This window comes from Oncorhynchus masou, chromosome 16 (assembly GCF_036934945.1).
Source record: "Oncorhynchus masou masou isolate Uvic2021 chromosome 16, UVic_Omas_1.1, whole genome shotgun sequence".
NCBI lineage: Eukaryota > Metazoa > Chordata > Actinopteri > Salmoniformes > Salmonidae > Oncorhynchus > Oncorhynchus masou.
This window is the reverse complement of record NC_088227.1, coordinates 24,366,860-24,383,538: the sequence shown is the minus strand read 5'-3', so window position 1 is coordinate 24,383,538 and position 16,679 is coordinate 24,366,860. Positions and strand designations below refer to the sequence as shown.

At 40.4% G+C, this 16,679-nt stretch overlaps 2 protein-coding genes across 3 annotated transcripts; both read right to left on the bottom strand.

Annotated features, from left to right (window-relative positions):
* Window positions 1–62: 62 nt before the first annotated feature.
* On the bottom strand, window positions 63–13,120 carry si:ch211-51e12.7 (uncharacterized protein LOC336335 homolog). Of its 2 annotated transcripts, XR_010458251.1 has the most exons (7): window positions 12,921–13,120; window positions 9,953–10,038; window positions 9,695–9,853; window positions 9,195–9,506; window positions 8,890–9,012; window positions 5,334–8,429; window positions 63–5,242 (listed from the first exon to the last, which is right to left on the bottom strand). XR_010458251.1 is itself a non-coding variant. In XM_064991268.1 (6 exons), the coding sequence occupies exons 2-6, from the start codon at window positions 10,036–10,038 to the stop codon at window positions 8,339–8,341; spliced, it is 771 nt and encodes a 256-aa protein (XP_064847340.1). In that variant the 5' UTR covers window positions 12,921–13,120; the 3' UTR covers window positions 63–8,338. The 2 variants fall into 2 exon arrangements, 1 of the variants encoding a protein (XP_064847340.1); XM_064991268.1 differs by having other exon boundaries at window positions 63–8,429.
* Window positions 13,121–13,907: 787 nt separating this feature from the next.
* msgn1 (mesogenin 1) lies at window positions 13,908–14,634 on the bottom strand. The gene has a single exon (XM_064990426.1). The coding sequence runs from the start codon at window positions 14,632–14,634 to the stop codon at window positions 14,155–14,157; it is 480 nt and encodes a 159-aa protein (XP_064846498.1). The 3' UTR covers window positions 13,908–14,154.
* Between the last annotated feature and the right edge of the window lie 2,045 nt (window positions 14,635–16,679).

Here is a 16,679-nt window from a genome sequence, read left to right as displayed (position 1 = left end):
GAGTATTGATTTGGTTTGCTTTGTGTCGTTCTGTAATCAGTATAGAAGGCCAACACACAAAATTAATTGAGATGTTTATTGAAGTACGGCAATACACAAAAGGCAAAACTGGAAATGATTGCATTAGAATATATATTTTTAACATACTCACCACAATGGCTACTGACTATGAATTTTGGATCCTTTCCTTAGTCTGACCAAATGAAAGGCCTGTGCTTCATGTTATATAAGCAGTTGTCCTAGTAAAATTCCCTTCATTTAATCAACATGGTCACTTCCTCTGGCTGCTCTACATAAAAACCTCTGATCCGGACCCTCCCCCTGGATCCAGATGAGTCATACGTAAGAAGACAACGCTCAGACATTAATCATATTAAGCCTCTGAGTCATCTCAACCTTGGGTGGAGATGCGTGAGGAAGCTTGGGTCGCTTTAAAGTCTTTGCTGCAGTTGACTCAGGCAATGTTAAGGTAATTTCTGCTGTCCTTATGTCAAGAATGTATATTTTATATTTCAGTGCCATATTGATAATTTGTACTGACATAGGCTATAGCCTGGTGGTAATCTATTAAATGCCCAGTGCAGTCGAAATTCAGTTTTTCTTGTGTTTTGAAACTAACACTGTAAAAATGTGATCTGTGTTATTTCCTGATAGTTGCTGGTCGAAAATACAATCTACACAGGACCTTCTAATCAGCAGGTTTGCATTGGCGGAGGATTGGGCTTTCCATGGTGACATCACCATGCAGTAAATTGATTTCTACATAATGCAACTTTAACCAATCTGCCATTTCCTGGTTGCTAAAACTCCTATACAGTGCATTCTGAAAGTATTCAGACCCCTTGACTTTTTCCACCTTTTATGTTACTGCCTTACTCTAAAATGTATTAATTTTTTTTTTCCCTCATCCATTTACACACTACCCCATAATGACAAAGCAAAAAACAGGTTTATAGAAATTAGCAAATGTATCATTTAAAAAAAAACATTTACGGAAGTATTCAGACCCTCACCTCAGTGCTTTGTTGAAGCACCTTCCGCAGCGATTACAGCCAAGAGTCTTCTTGGGTACACTAAAAATTAGGGCTACATCAAGGGTTCTTCTAAGACCCTTAATGTTCCTTGAAGAATCTTAGGGTTATTGGCTCTGAAAAATACCCCCAAAATGTTCTTCAAGAACCCGAAAGGAGGTGGGGTTCATTGAGGAACCAACTTAGGTTCCTGCAAGAACACCCACCAACAAGCTGCCCAACTCAAACATTTGGATTTGAGATGACAGCAGGTGCAGGCACTTAACTGAACAATTTTAAGATCTCCTCAATGTAAGGTAAGGCTTCTCCCTTGAATGATCTAAATTGATATTGTTTTATGATCATACCATCTATCTTTTCATATTTGGACAAATGGCAGTGTTTGACACTGTCCATTTTCTAAAACAGAAAATGGACACAATTCAATGGATATCAATCAACAACGAGGTAAGAATATATTAAAGGCTATAGCTGCATTGGGTGCAGATGACTGAACTGCTCACTTTTGTATGTGTCTGAGTCTGCAGGTATACAGACCAGGAGGCACACAAAGGTATTGGTATGTTTTGCAGATCACATGTATCATCTACACTTAATGTTGTTTTCTCTAAAACCAGATAGGACTTGGTCACAGCAGCCTCCCTTATCTCTTCAATGGAAATCCCAGAGGCCTCTACATTATTTACAAGGTATTTGTATAAAAAACATCAAAAGTGAAAAGTTATTTTTAGATTCACATTTACCACAAAAACCAAAGGTATGAATACTGCCATGTGCACATTAAAAAAAAAATCTGTATAATTGCAATTTTTTGGATTCACACACTTCACCCTCCCTACAACTCTGGTGAATATAACAGGAAACCTGTTCGATCACCATGCACTGCAAAATCTGGGTGGATACGGAGAACATCAACACATTAACATCAACACGCCAGAGGACATACCCATTGGACTTGGGGCTCGGCTGGGCGTTTACCTCACTTTTGGATTTTTAAGTTCTGCTTTGCCTCTAAAATATCAATAAACACTGACAACTGAAATATTGTATTATTATTATGTGCATTAGTATGAATAATAGGGGAAGAGGGAGTTCAAAAATGTACCCAAAAGGGTACTTCAAAAGGTTATTTTGAAGAACCATTTAAAAAGGGTTCTTCGAAGAACTTAGTGGTTCCCTCCACAGTTTCAATTTGAAGAACCCTTGAAAGGATACTCCAGGAACATTTTATTTTTTAGAGTATATGACGTTACAAACTTTGCACACCTGTATTTGGGGAGTTTCTCCCAATCTCTGCAGATCCTCTCAAGCTCTCAGGTTGGATGGGGAGCGTTGCTGAACAACTATTTTCAAGTCTCTACAGAGATGTTCAATCGGGTTCAAGTCTGGACTCTGGCTGGGCCACTCAAGGACATTCAGAGACTTGTCCTGAAGCCGCTCCTGCATTGTCTTGGCTGTGTGCTTAGGGTTGTTGTCCTGTTGGAAGGTGACCCTTCGCCCCAGTCTGAGGTCCTGAGCGCTCTGGAGCAGATTTTCATCAAGGATCTCTCTGTACTTTCCTCCGATCCTGACTAGTCTCCCAGACCCTGCCGCTGAACAACATCCCCACAGCATGATGCTGCCACCACCATGCTTCACTGTAGGGATGGTGCCATGTTTCCTCTAGACGCGAAGCTTGGCATTCAGACCTTTCCAAATCATGTCCAATCAATTGAATTTACCACAGGTGGACTCCTATCAAGTTGTAGCAACATCTCAAGGATGATCAATGGAAACAGGATACACCTGAGCTCAATTTTGAGTCTCATAGCAAAGGGTCTGAATACTTGTGTAAATCAGGTATTTCTGTTTTGATTTGTAATAAATCTACAAACATTTCTATACACCTGTTTTCACTTTGGAATTATGGGGAATTGTGTGTAGATTGAGGAGGGAAAAAAATATTTGATCCATTTTAGAATACAGCAGTAAAGTAATAAAATGTGGAAAAAGTCAAGGGGTCTGAATACTTTCCTAAGGCTTTGTACTGAACAAAAGTATAAACGCAACATTCAATTATTTCAAATATTTTACTTAGTTACAGTTCATATGAGGAAATCAATTAATTGAAATAAATTCATTAGGCCCTAATCTATGGATTTCACGACTGAGAATATAAATATACATCTGTTGGTCGGAAAACTAGTCAGACCATTTGCCTCATGCAGTGCGACACATTTCCTTTGCATAGAGTTGATCAGGCTGTTGATTGTGGCCTGTGGAATGTTTTCCCACTTCAATGGCTATGCGAAGTTGCTGGATATTGGCGGAATCTGGAACACGCTGTCGTACACATAGATCCAGAGCATCCCAAACATGCTCAAACATGTCTTGTGAATATGCAGGCCAGGAATTGGGTGCAGATCCTTGCGACATGGGGCTGTGCATTACCATGCTGAAGCATGAGGTGATGGCAGCAGATGAATGGCATGACAATAGGCCTCTGGATCTTGTCACAGTACCTCTGTGCATTCAAATTGCCATCGATAAAATGCAATTGTGTTCGTTGTCCATAGCTTATGCAGGTCCATACAATAACCCCACTGCCACCATGGGGCACTCAGTTCACAACGTTGACATCAGCAAACCGGTCACCCACATGATTTCATACACGTCATCTGCAGTTGTGAAGCCGGTTGGATGTAATGCCAAATTCTCTACAATGATGCTGGAGGCGGCTTATGATAGAGAAATTAACATTCAATTCTCTAGCAACAGCTCTGGTGGACATTCCTGCAGTCAACATGCTAATTTCATGCTCCCTCAACTTGAGACATCTGTGGCATTGTGTTGTGACAAAACTGCATATTTTAGCGTGGCATTTTATTGTCCCCAGCACAAGGTGCACCTGTGTAATGATGAGGTGGATGGATTATCCTCGCTTAGGAGAAATGCTCACTAACAGAGATGTAAACACATTTGTACATAACATTTGAGAAAAATAAGATTTTTTTTGTGTATTGCACATTTCTGGGATCTTTTATTTCAGCTCATGAAACATGGGACCAACACTTTACATGTTGCGTTTATATTTTGTTAAATGTAGTAAAAGATAGTATAATCTAAACCGCTGTGAATATACTTTCCAAAACTAAAAATATTGTTTCAGCTGTTTTAAACTCATGTACAAAACCAAAAGTAAAAGACACAAAAACAACATTTAAGAACGGGAAGGATAGAAATAGCTCACATAGAACAACAGTTCTACCGCTTCTTGGACTTTCAAGTAGAATGATAGATTTATAACTCACATTTCTATGTGAATTTGTGTAATCGCCCAAAAAGTTACATATTGCCACTTGACCAATAACAAAGTGAGTTCCAAAGCTCTTCCAATAACAGCTAGTTTTAAATTTCCCATCCCCACTCCCAGACAGTCCTTGCAAAATTCTTGCTTGAGAAATAGTTTTTGCTAAAAAGCTATTTTTGTCAATTTGAATGGAAATCTATTACAGTAAGGTACTTAATTGTTACCCAGAAATAATTTAACATTGACATAAAAACGTCTGCTTTGGGCCTTTAAATAATCTATAGACGATTGGGTCATTACGATTATGCTGAGCCGCAGGGCACCGGGTAATGGCCTGTCACGTCATCGAGCGAAAGCCGTGAGGGAGGAGCGCCATTCTCAAATCGAACAATAATCTGTGCCGCTCGGTCATTTTGTCAACAAGGCAGCATGGTGCATCGTCCAGAAACATACATATTTTCCATAAAATAAATGTTTGAATTTTCTAACTATTTTTCATTGGGATGGCAGATAAATATTTTTTATCCAAAACGATCACTTTAGCATGGGAAATCCCAGGATTCTACTAATTACTACACGTGATTAATTACGTCACGAAGTTTCGAGCCGATTGCGCCGTGGGTTTTGAACAGGGCACCTGGCTCACACCCGGGAGGCAGCCAGTTACTAATCCCATGAAATCATCTTTCAGCCGATGCTAAACATGCCAACACGGCCGCGATTAATCGACTCCCCCATTGACTGAATGTAACAATCAACACTTAACGAAACCCACTTAATCCCTGTAATTTACATATGGTAATCATTATTACCCTAATTATCAAATTGACTAAAAACATACCTTAGTTTATGGCTCTTTGTGTGCTTCAGTGTCCTTTATGTACATTCATGTTTGGATGTAAGATATACCATAGCGTTGTACCTAAAAAAGGCAATTCATTACTGTATTACAAAATAAATCTAAAGACAACAGAAACAATAGGCAATGTTCTCCCTTTTCCTTTCTGCCTCACCTGCTTCAAAAGAATGTAGATTGACCACGGTTTCCAGACTTTCTCTCCATTTCCATCCTGTAAAAGACAATCTCCAAGATTCAAAGGGTGGGAGGGGAGGGATTTGGACACCAGGAGTCCAAATTTAGAGGGGGGGGGGATTCTTGGGGTCTGCTGAATCCCCAATCTGGAGACAACAACAGTCAGTCTGTCATCATCACTGTTAAAAGCAGAGGGGATTCCAATGGAAGACTGGGAGAGAGGGCAGCAGGGAAGCACTGGTTCATAGGAAGGAGATAGAGATGTACAGAGGGGGAAAGGTGCAACACCTGCCTACTGTTTTTTTCTGAAGCAGTGTGTGTCACAGGTTGGTGGCACCTTAACTGGGGAGGACAGGCTCGTGGTAATGGCTGGAGCAGAATTAGTGGAATGTTATTAAATACAACAAACACATGGTTTCCATGGTTTCCATGTGCATGGTGCCATTCCATCCGCTCCATTCCAGACATTATTATGAGCCATCCTCCCCTCAGCAGCCTCCACTGTTGTGTGTGTACTGGATTAGATGCTGTGCAGTCCTGCTCTGTGTCTACATGACTCATTGAGTATGCACTTTTTCTGCTTTTCAGAAGTAATGCCATATGCTTGTTTTGTCAGCAGTATGTACTGTTCATTAATAATAAATGTCTATCCATATGATTGCATATATTCATTACCTTTCTAACTGTCTGCATTACCTCTGCATTGTATCTAGGCATTGTATCATGTAAAAACTACAAAGTCAGCATAAATCCATAACAACTGGATTATTCACTTTATTTGTAATATCTGTGTGTTTATCATCTTTAATGACTCGAAGGGTGGCACCAGTAAAACAGTGTTTATTAGATAACAATATGCTGATAATAAACTGTGCTTGATCTCATTTGAGTTTCAAGTGTACTGTATGTATGAGGTCGGTGTTGCACCTTTACATGCAACTGCAACAGACTGGGGTAGATTAACTAATGACAATCAAGAGAGAACAAATATTTTATGTAAAATGTTTATCAAATATATAGAACAGTGGGTTGTGCTTGTGTCACTCAATCCCTTGTCCTCCTCTGGGATCTATGGTAGTAGAGACTAAAGCATGTTCTACATTGTGAATTTGGCCGATTACAACTCCTATGGGGGATAATGTCCTCCTTTTAAACAGACTACCATTGGAATTCTGTCTGGAAGTTGTTATTGATACGGAGAAAACATTTCAGTACGGTATATTTCTAGAGTGGAATGTCCGTTGGTCAAATCTCACCTGGTCGGGTTTGTTGGCTCATTCAGACTGTTCCATGTGTCAAAGGCATTTCTACCGCATATAGTGCTCTGCGGAATAACATTACTGCATAGTTGCACTGCTTTCTCAAGTCATTTATGGTGTGCATTATTGTAGCTTTCAGCCCTCAGCGTGACTATAACATATTTTTATTTCTGTGTGATCATTTACAAACTCTCCTGACCCATTTTCACTTTTACAGTTAAGACTTTCCCATACGAGTTCTTGGTCCTCCAACTTCATCTTAGCAAATATGACAATGTGACCTTACATTCATGTCAAGGTATGCATCAGTGTTGCATTATATATGTGTATGTGTGCAGCAAAAATATAAATTGCATTAAAACTGATTCAAGAAAATTCATTCATAATGTGCTGTTTGTGTTTCAGTGATAACTCAGCAATTGTCTGAGTGGTACCATTACCATAACAACAGCAGTGTAGCCACTGTGTAACTTTGTGTAACTTTATAGTATAATAACATTGTTGTCCATTCTCTTTATTAAATTACAGTCATGTTGTGTCAAGTTGACTCTCAGACTTGGACTTTAAAAAAACAATAAAAAGAGCAGTTCAGTTAAGTTTTACGTTTATTTTTGTCCTTCACGACTACGTCATAGTTGTTACTGTTTTCCAAAAGTACATCCACAAATCCACAAAGTTATGTCAGTTACAGTAAGTATAACGTATGATAACACTTCAAAACTTAACACACTGAATAGTAAATATCTTAGACTAAACTGAAGCAATTACTTGTTTCGTAATTTGCTTTCAAATATACTGTAAATGCTGCTAGTATATATACTATATATTTATTATATTATTTCAATATAATATTAATTTAAGTTCTTTAGTCATTCCACAATATAGATTGCTGAACACAAACATGAATTGTTCCAAATAGCAATATGCATTAACTTAAAATAGCTGCACATGAATCATATAAAAATGTCACGTAAAATAATCATGAATACTTGACATGAAAAATATTGTCTTTTCACTTAAGAATGTGTACGTGAGTCTAAACAGCTTTTGCTGTAGTTGTGTACTGCTTGGTGAAGTTGTAATACAAAAGTATATCCATGTAACAAAAGGGAAAGTTAGGGAGGTCCAAGGTGTAAGAAACTAGTGCTAGTAACTGGTGCTTGAGGGCTGTTGCACATTTCTTTCTTTCTTTCTTTCTTTCTTTCTTTTTTCTTTCTTTCTTTCTCTCCTTCTTTTCTTTCTCACTCACACACAATGTGTAATTTCTCTTTTTATTCGGGTCAGATATTCCTTAAGGTACACAGAGTGACCACCACAAGACCACATGACATCTAAGGGATTTGAATATCAACATTTATCATCCCTTTGGGACTCTTTTTTTAATCATATTTTTATTCTCTCAATACTATACAACTTTGTCCTAATACCAAGAGCACATTTTTTCTAATAACAAAAGTTACAATGAAAGTGAGAATGCCTTTTTGTACTGTTAAGGTCTGAGACATTTAAGTGTCCACTTGTTGATTCACATCTTCTCCTCTGGTATACGATTTCAATATCCAGATATTTGGCTACAGGGTGTTCCATAAGGATGTTTAAAAAGGGGTCTTCTTTTTATGACACATATTAAGGTGCTCTTAGCTCAGTTTAGCCACCCCAGCCCAGTAGGCTCGCTGCTATAGACTGTAAAGCTCTCTGTTACTGTATTATTTTTGGGCAGGCTGCGTTAAAACCGTCGGCCACCAGGGGGCCCTGGCCACCTCTGGCCTCTGCCAGGTGGGGGATGATGAGGAGGAGAAGCTGGTCCATTGTGGTAGCTGTGTAAAAGGATAAAATCACACATTGGATTCTCGTGCTCTGCCACCAGGGTGTACACTCTGATAGCAGTGTGTACCCCCCCTCATCTCTTCCACTGCACTGGAGGGTCTCACCCTTTCAGCTACTCACTGTGTTGATCACAAATCTCTTTCATGCACTATTTAAAACTGTGGGTCCAAAACTTTGAGCAGTGTTTAAGATTTACGAGGATTTATTCATGTTTCCTTAACCTTTTTTCCCATTGTTATTCACCATTTGATGCTATTTGATTAACCGTACCATTGCTAAGCGCGAAGAAGATTAAATGTGATTCACATCAATTGAGAAAAAGAGTTTGGGAAATTAGAGGGCATAGGGAAGAAAGAGGAGACAAGCTGTATGTGTTATAACAGAGCTGTAGAGAAGGAGGGAGGGAGGAATGGAGTGAGTGGTTGATGTACATGTTAATAAACATCTTACCCTCTGGGGCCCCTGGGGTGGAAGTGGCGTGGGGGTCCGGGGGACATGCCTCTTCCTCTGGCGTGTGGGGGGTGCCCTCTAAAACCAGGGTGGCCCAGGGGGGGAGGAGGTGGGGGGCCGTGTCTATGGTGGGAAGGATTCAGTGATTTTAAGAGCAAGTTAAAACACCAACTAACTCCAAGGACATTATATGATTTGATTTATGATTGTTTATCAATAATGAACTTATGAACACTCTTGATAACATTGTGGATGGCAACTTATCTACTGAATGACTCGTATGTGGCTATACTGGTAGGCTTTACCTGTGCATTGGTGGGTAGGGGCCTCTCAGGTGCATGGGTGGGGGTGGAGGAGGACCCATGCCCATAGGTCCGCCTCTCCCTATAGGTCCACCTCTCCCTATAGGACCGCCCCTTCCCATAGGACCGCCCCTCCCCATTGGACCGCCCCTCCCCATTGGACCGCCCCTCCCCATCAGACTGCCCCTCCCCATCAGACCGCCCCTCCCCATCAGACCGCCCCTCCCCATAGGCCCGGCCCTCCCCATCAGAGCGACCCTCCCTCCTCTCCTGCCCCTCATGTCTGGGTACGGCCGCATCCTCCCCATCCCTCTCCTGCAGGCATATAGAAGCATCATGGGAGAATGAGTCATTTGGTGTGAGTCAGACGCATTGGGGAAAAACAATAGAAATGTGAAAATGTATTCCAGAAATAGCATGTGAATACCTGTCATTCATTCAGCTCCCTGGCTTTGACACAACACTGATACCATCCCATGCATACAGAAGCATCAGTTCCTTACCTCATGGGTCCAAACCCATTCATGTCCCCACCCCGTCCTCTATCCCCCCTGCCTCGTTCGGGTGGGCCAGATCCTTTCATCATCAGGCCCCGTCCACCATGCATGCCTCCTCGACCAATCCGGAACCCCTGGCCACGCCCTTTGAACCCACCACGACCCCTGTCGAGATGAAGAAAGGGACATACTGTAGTGTTACATTCTACATGGTAATGATGACTGATCAATAGCAGCCTGAGAAGATCTAGTCACATGACCGACCTGGATTTGTTTTCTGATATGGGCTCCTCAGATGCATTTTGGGAAGTTTCTGTGTTGTCCGTCACCTGCTGTGTATCTGCATCCATCTGATAACACAAGGAAAGAAAGACATCATGTGTAGTGGATTACAAAGCAATGGTTACCACAGTCTTCTTTGAAGGACATTTGGTTACACTGTCTTAAACGCTGCTTCAAAGAGCTTTAAGACTGTCATAACAGTGACATGACAGTTGTTATAACAGTTGGAACAGCTGATGTTAGCTTACGAGCATTGTCACGACATGGATAGCTGTACAGTATTTCTAGGTTTGCGTAAAGTTCAACATTTCAACATGAGCTGGAAGCTTAGCCTTGAGCTGAGCCTATGACCCCTCCTCACCTGGGATGTAATACACAGATGCCCCATACATTCTGGGTATGTTATACATTATACAACCTATCGTAATTTTGATATTGTGTGTAAATCGATCGTACAACAACACTTTTAGGGCGTCATTGCCTTTAAGCTGTCATGTAATCTACCATCTGTTCAGAGTGACAGCCTTTTAACATGTTCAAAATAGGCCACATAAGCTTCTACACAATAGAGACCCTACAGGAGTCTCACACATTAGTAAACTATTGTAACTGAAGCGGTGATTTCAACACTGTTGTTGGGAGGAATAGAATTGCTAAAGGGTGGAAATAGAAAATACATGTTTGCTAAATACATACCTCTTCATCGTCTAAAAAACTTATTACTACAAAAATTACCACAAAGAAAATGTTACTGTATGTTACTAAACTGTATTTTTGTTGGGTTTTTAATTTGACAGAACATGTGTTGGAATATGAAATATTTGAAGCAATACACAGACCACAAGAACGTCCTGTTTAATTATGTAAATGAACCTTTGAATCAGCCAAATAACAATATAAGAGGCAAAAAACAATGCGTGAAACATTATTGTATATTTCTGTCTGCTAAGTCACATTTGAGAGTTATAACTAACAGATTTCAGTGAATGAAGAAATCACGATGACACTGGAGGAAGAAAAAAGGACCAACAGATTGTTTTCAGTACTAAAACTAAATAAATAAGTGAAAAGATCAATTAAGTGTTGCCTACAGCTACAAGGTAATCAAGCATGATGTGGACAAATGTCAGCTTCTCTCTTAGATCTGAAGATGGGGAGAGGCGGACTGATTAGCAACAGTACACAGTACAGCACAAGAGCATTCTGGGTAACTTCTGACATGATGAGTTACCAGGATCCATGTTCAGTATAGCAGAGAGACCCCCAATAATAAGACTTTGATTAAAGGTTATTAGATATCTAGATATCCATACTAAGGCTTGTGTTTATGGACTTTGGGGGAGTAAAGAGCTTGAAAGTTCCCTACTTCAGTCGTGATCCCTTTCAGTCAATGGTTGAAACCTAAACCTGGACATTCATGGAGAGAGTGCCAGTTTATGGCTGGGCAGAGTTGTGCATTGACTGACTGAGCATGCACAAACGAACACAGAGTGAATCCTAAGCCAATGAGAGCTTTAGGAGTTAAGCACGGTGGCTGCATGGAGTGAAGCTGGGGCCAAAGCTGACGGTCGTGAGAGATTATTTATAGTGCCAAGGCCTGGGCCTATTGTAAAATGTAGCACTTGCACCCTTGCAAGGCTGGAGTGGGGGAAAGGTATGAGTGTGGGATGGGGTAGGCTATGGGGCAGAAGACAGGGGGCATGCATTTTGTGGCGGCAGGGTAGCCTAGTGGTTAGAGCGTTGGACTAATAACCGGAAGGTTGCAAGTTCAAATCCCCGAGCTGACAAGGTACATCTGTCGTTCTGCCCCTGAACAGGCAGTTAACCCACTGTTCCAAGGCCATCATTGAAAATAATGAAAATAAGAATTTGTTCTTAACTGACTTGCCTAGTTAAATAAAGGTAAATAAATAAAAATACACACACAACACAGCTGATGGACAATCCACATGCCTGGAGCTCCAGAGCAGCCTGCACCAACATACAGTGAGGAATCTTGCTACTGCATTGTGGGGCGACATTTTAAATATACCTCAAGGAGGCAAGATGTGGGGTCTTTCTGTCCAGAGGCTTGTGATATACTGTGGCAATTGTGGGAGATATAAAGCTGATAATCATGGAGTTTCTGATTTATTTGTGTGGAAATTCATCCCAATATCTTATAAATTCTTCATTAATCTGTTAATCTATCCTGCAAATACAAATGATATCTAGAATTAAAATTACAGTTGAGTTATCATCAGTTATTCAGCATTTAACTTCAGGTTATGGACACCTAGGGAAACAACATTTGTCAAAGGCAACTCCTTCAATTCAATACTAGCAGTTCAATGATTATAATTAATTACCCCTCAAAATAACTGCCACAGGTCAATGAACATGGTGTTATTTCCAACAATAGCCTGCATAACTGGTTGTCATTGTTTACATGCATTAGGAGGCTATGTCCTGACAAACGTCATGGAAATAAACTAAACATAGCTGCAGCTGATTACAAATGCCATTACCTACACCCACAACCATCAAGACTGTGACCATGAGAATCTAATATTAATCGAAGGTTAATGTTTTATTTTTGCTTCCTACTGAAAAATGTGTATAGCCTTTATTTATTTATTTTAAATAGTGCACAATGTTCCTTCTGCACGACTTCACAAACTCAAAAAACACAGTACCATCATCTGTGGAAAGCTCACATCACTTGGTGCTTTGGTGAGGATATAAACAGGGAAATATCCTCCATTTATCAACAAAAGCTGATTTAAAAAGTCGGCTACCTTTCTCATGTCTATAATCGTTCCTTCGATAAGGTTGTCTGAATCACAGTTATAACGAAACAGATAGGTGCAGTGGTTGTTCAAATCTGGATGGAAATATTAGATAAATACTGAGGTCTGGAATTAATAAATAGAATGATGTTGCTGTAAAATATGCAGAAGCAATGGCTTACCTTAGAAGACTATTGAGGTCCAGAAATACAACTAAATATAGATACTTACTCTAAATAAAAAGAAAATATAAAAAGATTTGCAAATAAAAAATGTAAAAAAATATTATCTATACCCTGTCCCTGTATTTCGATTTGAAATGGCGGCATCAGCGGAACCGATTACATCGAAGGCTCAGATTTTTTGGCAAGAATACATTGAAGCGAGAGTCACGCCCACCGGAAATAGATTCGCTCTCTGATTGGCTAAACCCGCTGTCCTTGTAATACCCGTTTCGGAATTTGCATCTAGTTATTGGTAGAGGAAACATTTATATTTCCAACCAATGTTTGGTGAAATGTACAGAATTCTAAGACTAAAGATTAGATATACACTGAGTATAACAAACATTAGCAACACCTTAGCACCCCCCCCCCCTTTTTGTCCTCAGAGCAGCTACACGGGAAACTATTGAGCATGAAAAACTCAGCAGGGTTGTAATTCTTGACACAAAACACTTGACACTTACATTTTGTGTCATGCTCATTCACCCTCTGAATAGCACACATACACAATCCATGTCTCAATTGTCTCAAGGCTTGAAAAGCCTTATTTAACCTGTACCCCCCCCCCCCCCCATTCATCTCCACTGACTGAAGTGGATTTATCAAGTGACATCAATAAGGGATCATAACTTTCAGCTGGATTCACCTGTTCCGTTTTTACTTCATGGAAAGAGAAGGTGTTCTTAATGTTTTGTATCGTCAGTGTATGTCATGCAGACCTATGCTTTGCCTGTGTCATTTGACGAAAACATTGCAAATATATAGGACAATATTGGCATAATACTAACCTCAAATATATGTTTGAAACCTCTCCATAGTATTTGAAGATGATGGACATCACAGAGTTAAAAGAAAATAACATTAATCTGGCCCCAAACGTACATGTTGTGTATAATGTTTGTTTAATTAATGTCAAAAATGTAAAACAAGAATAGCCTATTCACATACAAGAAAATTACATGGTCAAGTCAAGTCCCCACATAATAACAATTATTTACATCAGATGAGGGGCAGAACAATTCTAAATACAATATGAGAAATTAAGTTATCATCCACAATGCACCAGTATCAAAATTAACAAACCAAAAATAGTTTTCCAAACACAAAAGGTTTGACAATGGTCCACACCTAATACCAAATAGTTTGGCCCCGTTACGCATCATTTAAAACGTGGCCATCTTTCAGCACATCATTATGCGTGGTTGAGGATGTCCGAAAGTTCATTTATATACTCAATGGTGTATTTGAGAGTTTGAATTTTGGTCAGAGGTTGTCCCCTTTTACTGTAATCTGGAGGCAAGTAGTCGCGGAGCTGGTGCAAAGCTTCTGCTAGGCTCCTCATTCGCATCTTCTCCCTCTCGCTCGCCTTCATGCGTCTCTTGGTCGACATCTTCGGTTTGATTTGTTTCAACGTTGCGCACGGGTTTGGGCTGTGTCCTGTTAAACCATAGGATACATTTCCGAAGCTTTGATGCCTAGTTGAGTTTGAGGACATCTCGGGCGAAGAGCACATTGAATCGAATGATGATTCTGGTGATGTGGATTCAAGAGAATCATGCCCGTTCCCAAAAGCCCTTTCCTGCGTCTTCCAATCCCATTCAGAAAGCATTTTTGAGGTAACAACTTCAATGTCACAATCCATGTTAGCAATATCCTCAGACACGCTCTCCATACTGTGACCTCGATGATAGGCTATTCGGGCAGCTCCGTGGAGAGCAAATTCTGAAAAGCGGTTTGGGAAACCGTTTTATATGGACTCAGCTCTCTGTGGTTTATGAGTTCACAGCTGAAGCGAAAGTTCAAAGAAAACTCAAGTGCTAAAATGTGACTTACCCGAAGGACGTCGTTCGTTGTCACCGAGGTGCCAATAAGGTGAAATAGACGGATAATGTGTAACAGAATGAAAAATAATTAGATTTTCTTTTGTGGGGAATGGCTCTTTAGATGGGCACGACAACAATTATCAGTTTGATGTGATCTCTCTAATGAAGGAATGAAAGGAGATTGTTACATCTGGGCTTTTCACACCTCATTAAGAGGATGGGCAACGTGTGTCTAGGTGTACTCCAAAATATAGAAGATAAACAGACAAAGACTTTTTTTATATACTGAACAAAAATATAAAAAGGCAACATGTCAAGTGTTGGTCCCATGTTTCATGAGCTGAAATAAAATATCCCAGAATTTTTCAAAATGCACAAAATGCTTATTTCCCTCAAATTCTGTACACACATTTGTTTAAATTCCTTTTAGTGAACATTTCTCCTTTGCCAAGATAATCCCTCCACTTGACAAATGTGGCATATTTTTTTATTTAACCAGGTAGGCTAGTTGAGAACAAGTTCTCATTTACAACCTGGCCTGGCCAAGATAAAGCATAGCTGTGTGAACAGACAACAACACAGAGTTACACATCGAGTAAACAATTAACAAGTCAATAACACAGTAGAAAAAAAAGTGTATATGCATTGTGTGCAAAAGGCATGAGGAGGTAGGCGAATAATTACAATTTTGCAGATTAACACTGGAGTGATAAATGATCAGATGGTCATGTACAGGTAGAGATATTGGTGTGCAAAAGAGCCAAAAAGTAAATAAATATAAACAGTATGGGGAAGAGGTAGGTAAAATTGTGTGGGCTATTTACCGATAGACTATGTACAGCTGCAGCGATCGGTTAGCTGCTCAGATAGTAGATGTTTGAAGTTGGTGAGGGAGATAAAAGTCTCCAACTTCAGCGATTTTTGCAATTCGTTCCAGTCACAGGCAGCAGAGGACTGGAACGAAAGGCGGCCAAATGAGGTGTTGGCTTTAGGGATGATCAGTGAGATACACCTGCTGGAGCGCGTGCTACGGGTGGGTGTTGCCATCGTGACCAGCGAACTGAGATAAGGCGGAGCTTTACCTAGCATGGAGTTGTAGATGACCTGGAGCCAGTGGGTCTGGCGACGAATATGTAGCAAGGGCCAGCCGACTAGAGCATACAGGTCGCAGTGGTGGGTGGTATAAGGTGCTTTAGTGACAAAACGGATGGCACTGTGATAAACTGCATCCAGTTTGCTGAGTAGAGTGTTGGAAGCTATTTTGTAGATGACATCGCCGAAGTCGAGGATCAGTAGGATAGTCAGTTTTACTAGGGTAAGTTTGGCGGCGTGAGTGAAGGAGGCTTTGTTGCGGAATAGAAAGCCGACTCTAGATTTGATTTTAGATTGGAGATGTTTGATAGGAGTCTGGAAGGAGAGTTTACAGTCTAGCCAGACACCTAGGTACTTATAGATGTCCACATATTCTAGGTCGGAACCATCCATGGTGGTGATACTAGTCGGGAAACTGATTAAACAGCATGGTAATTACACCAAGTCAGTTGTTTTTTTTACATGTTTTATGAGCATTCATATTTGTATGAAGTTCTTAAATTGGGGACAGCAACAGGCCACTCTAAAATGTGCAGTTTTGTTACACAACACAATGCCACAGATGTCTCAAGTTTTGAGGAAGCGTGCAATTGGCATGCTGACTGCAGGAATGTCCACTCAAGCTGTTGCCATAGAATGTTAATTTCTCTACCAAAAGCCGCCTCCAGCATTGTTTTAGAGAATTTGGCAGTATGCCCAACTGCCCTCACAACCACAGACCACATATAACCATGCCAGCCCAGGACCTCCTTCACCTGCAGGGTCGTTTGAGACAAGCCACCCAGACAGCTGATGAAACTTC

Excerpts from the sequence above, each read along its gene's own strand:
- si:ch211-51e12.7 (XM_064991268.1), bottom strand. The coding sequence starts at position 10,038 with ATGGATGCAGATACACAGCAGGTGACGGACAACACAGAAACTTCCCAA. Across the intron at positions 9,507-9,694 it reads AATGGGTTTGGACCCATGAG|GAGAGGGATGGGGAGGATGC; the intron begins GTAAGGAACTGA and ends ATATGCCTGCAG. Across the intron at positions 8,430-8,889 it reads CACCCCAGGGGCCCCAGAGG|CTACCACAATGGACCAGCTT; the intron begins GTAAGATGTTTA and ends CCTTTTACACAG.
- msgn1 (XM_064990426.1), bottom strand. The coding sequence starts at position 14,634 with ATGGAGAGCGTGTCTGAGGATATTGCTAACATGGATTGTGACATTGAA.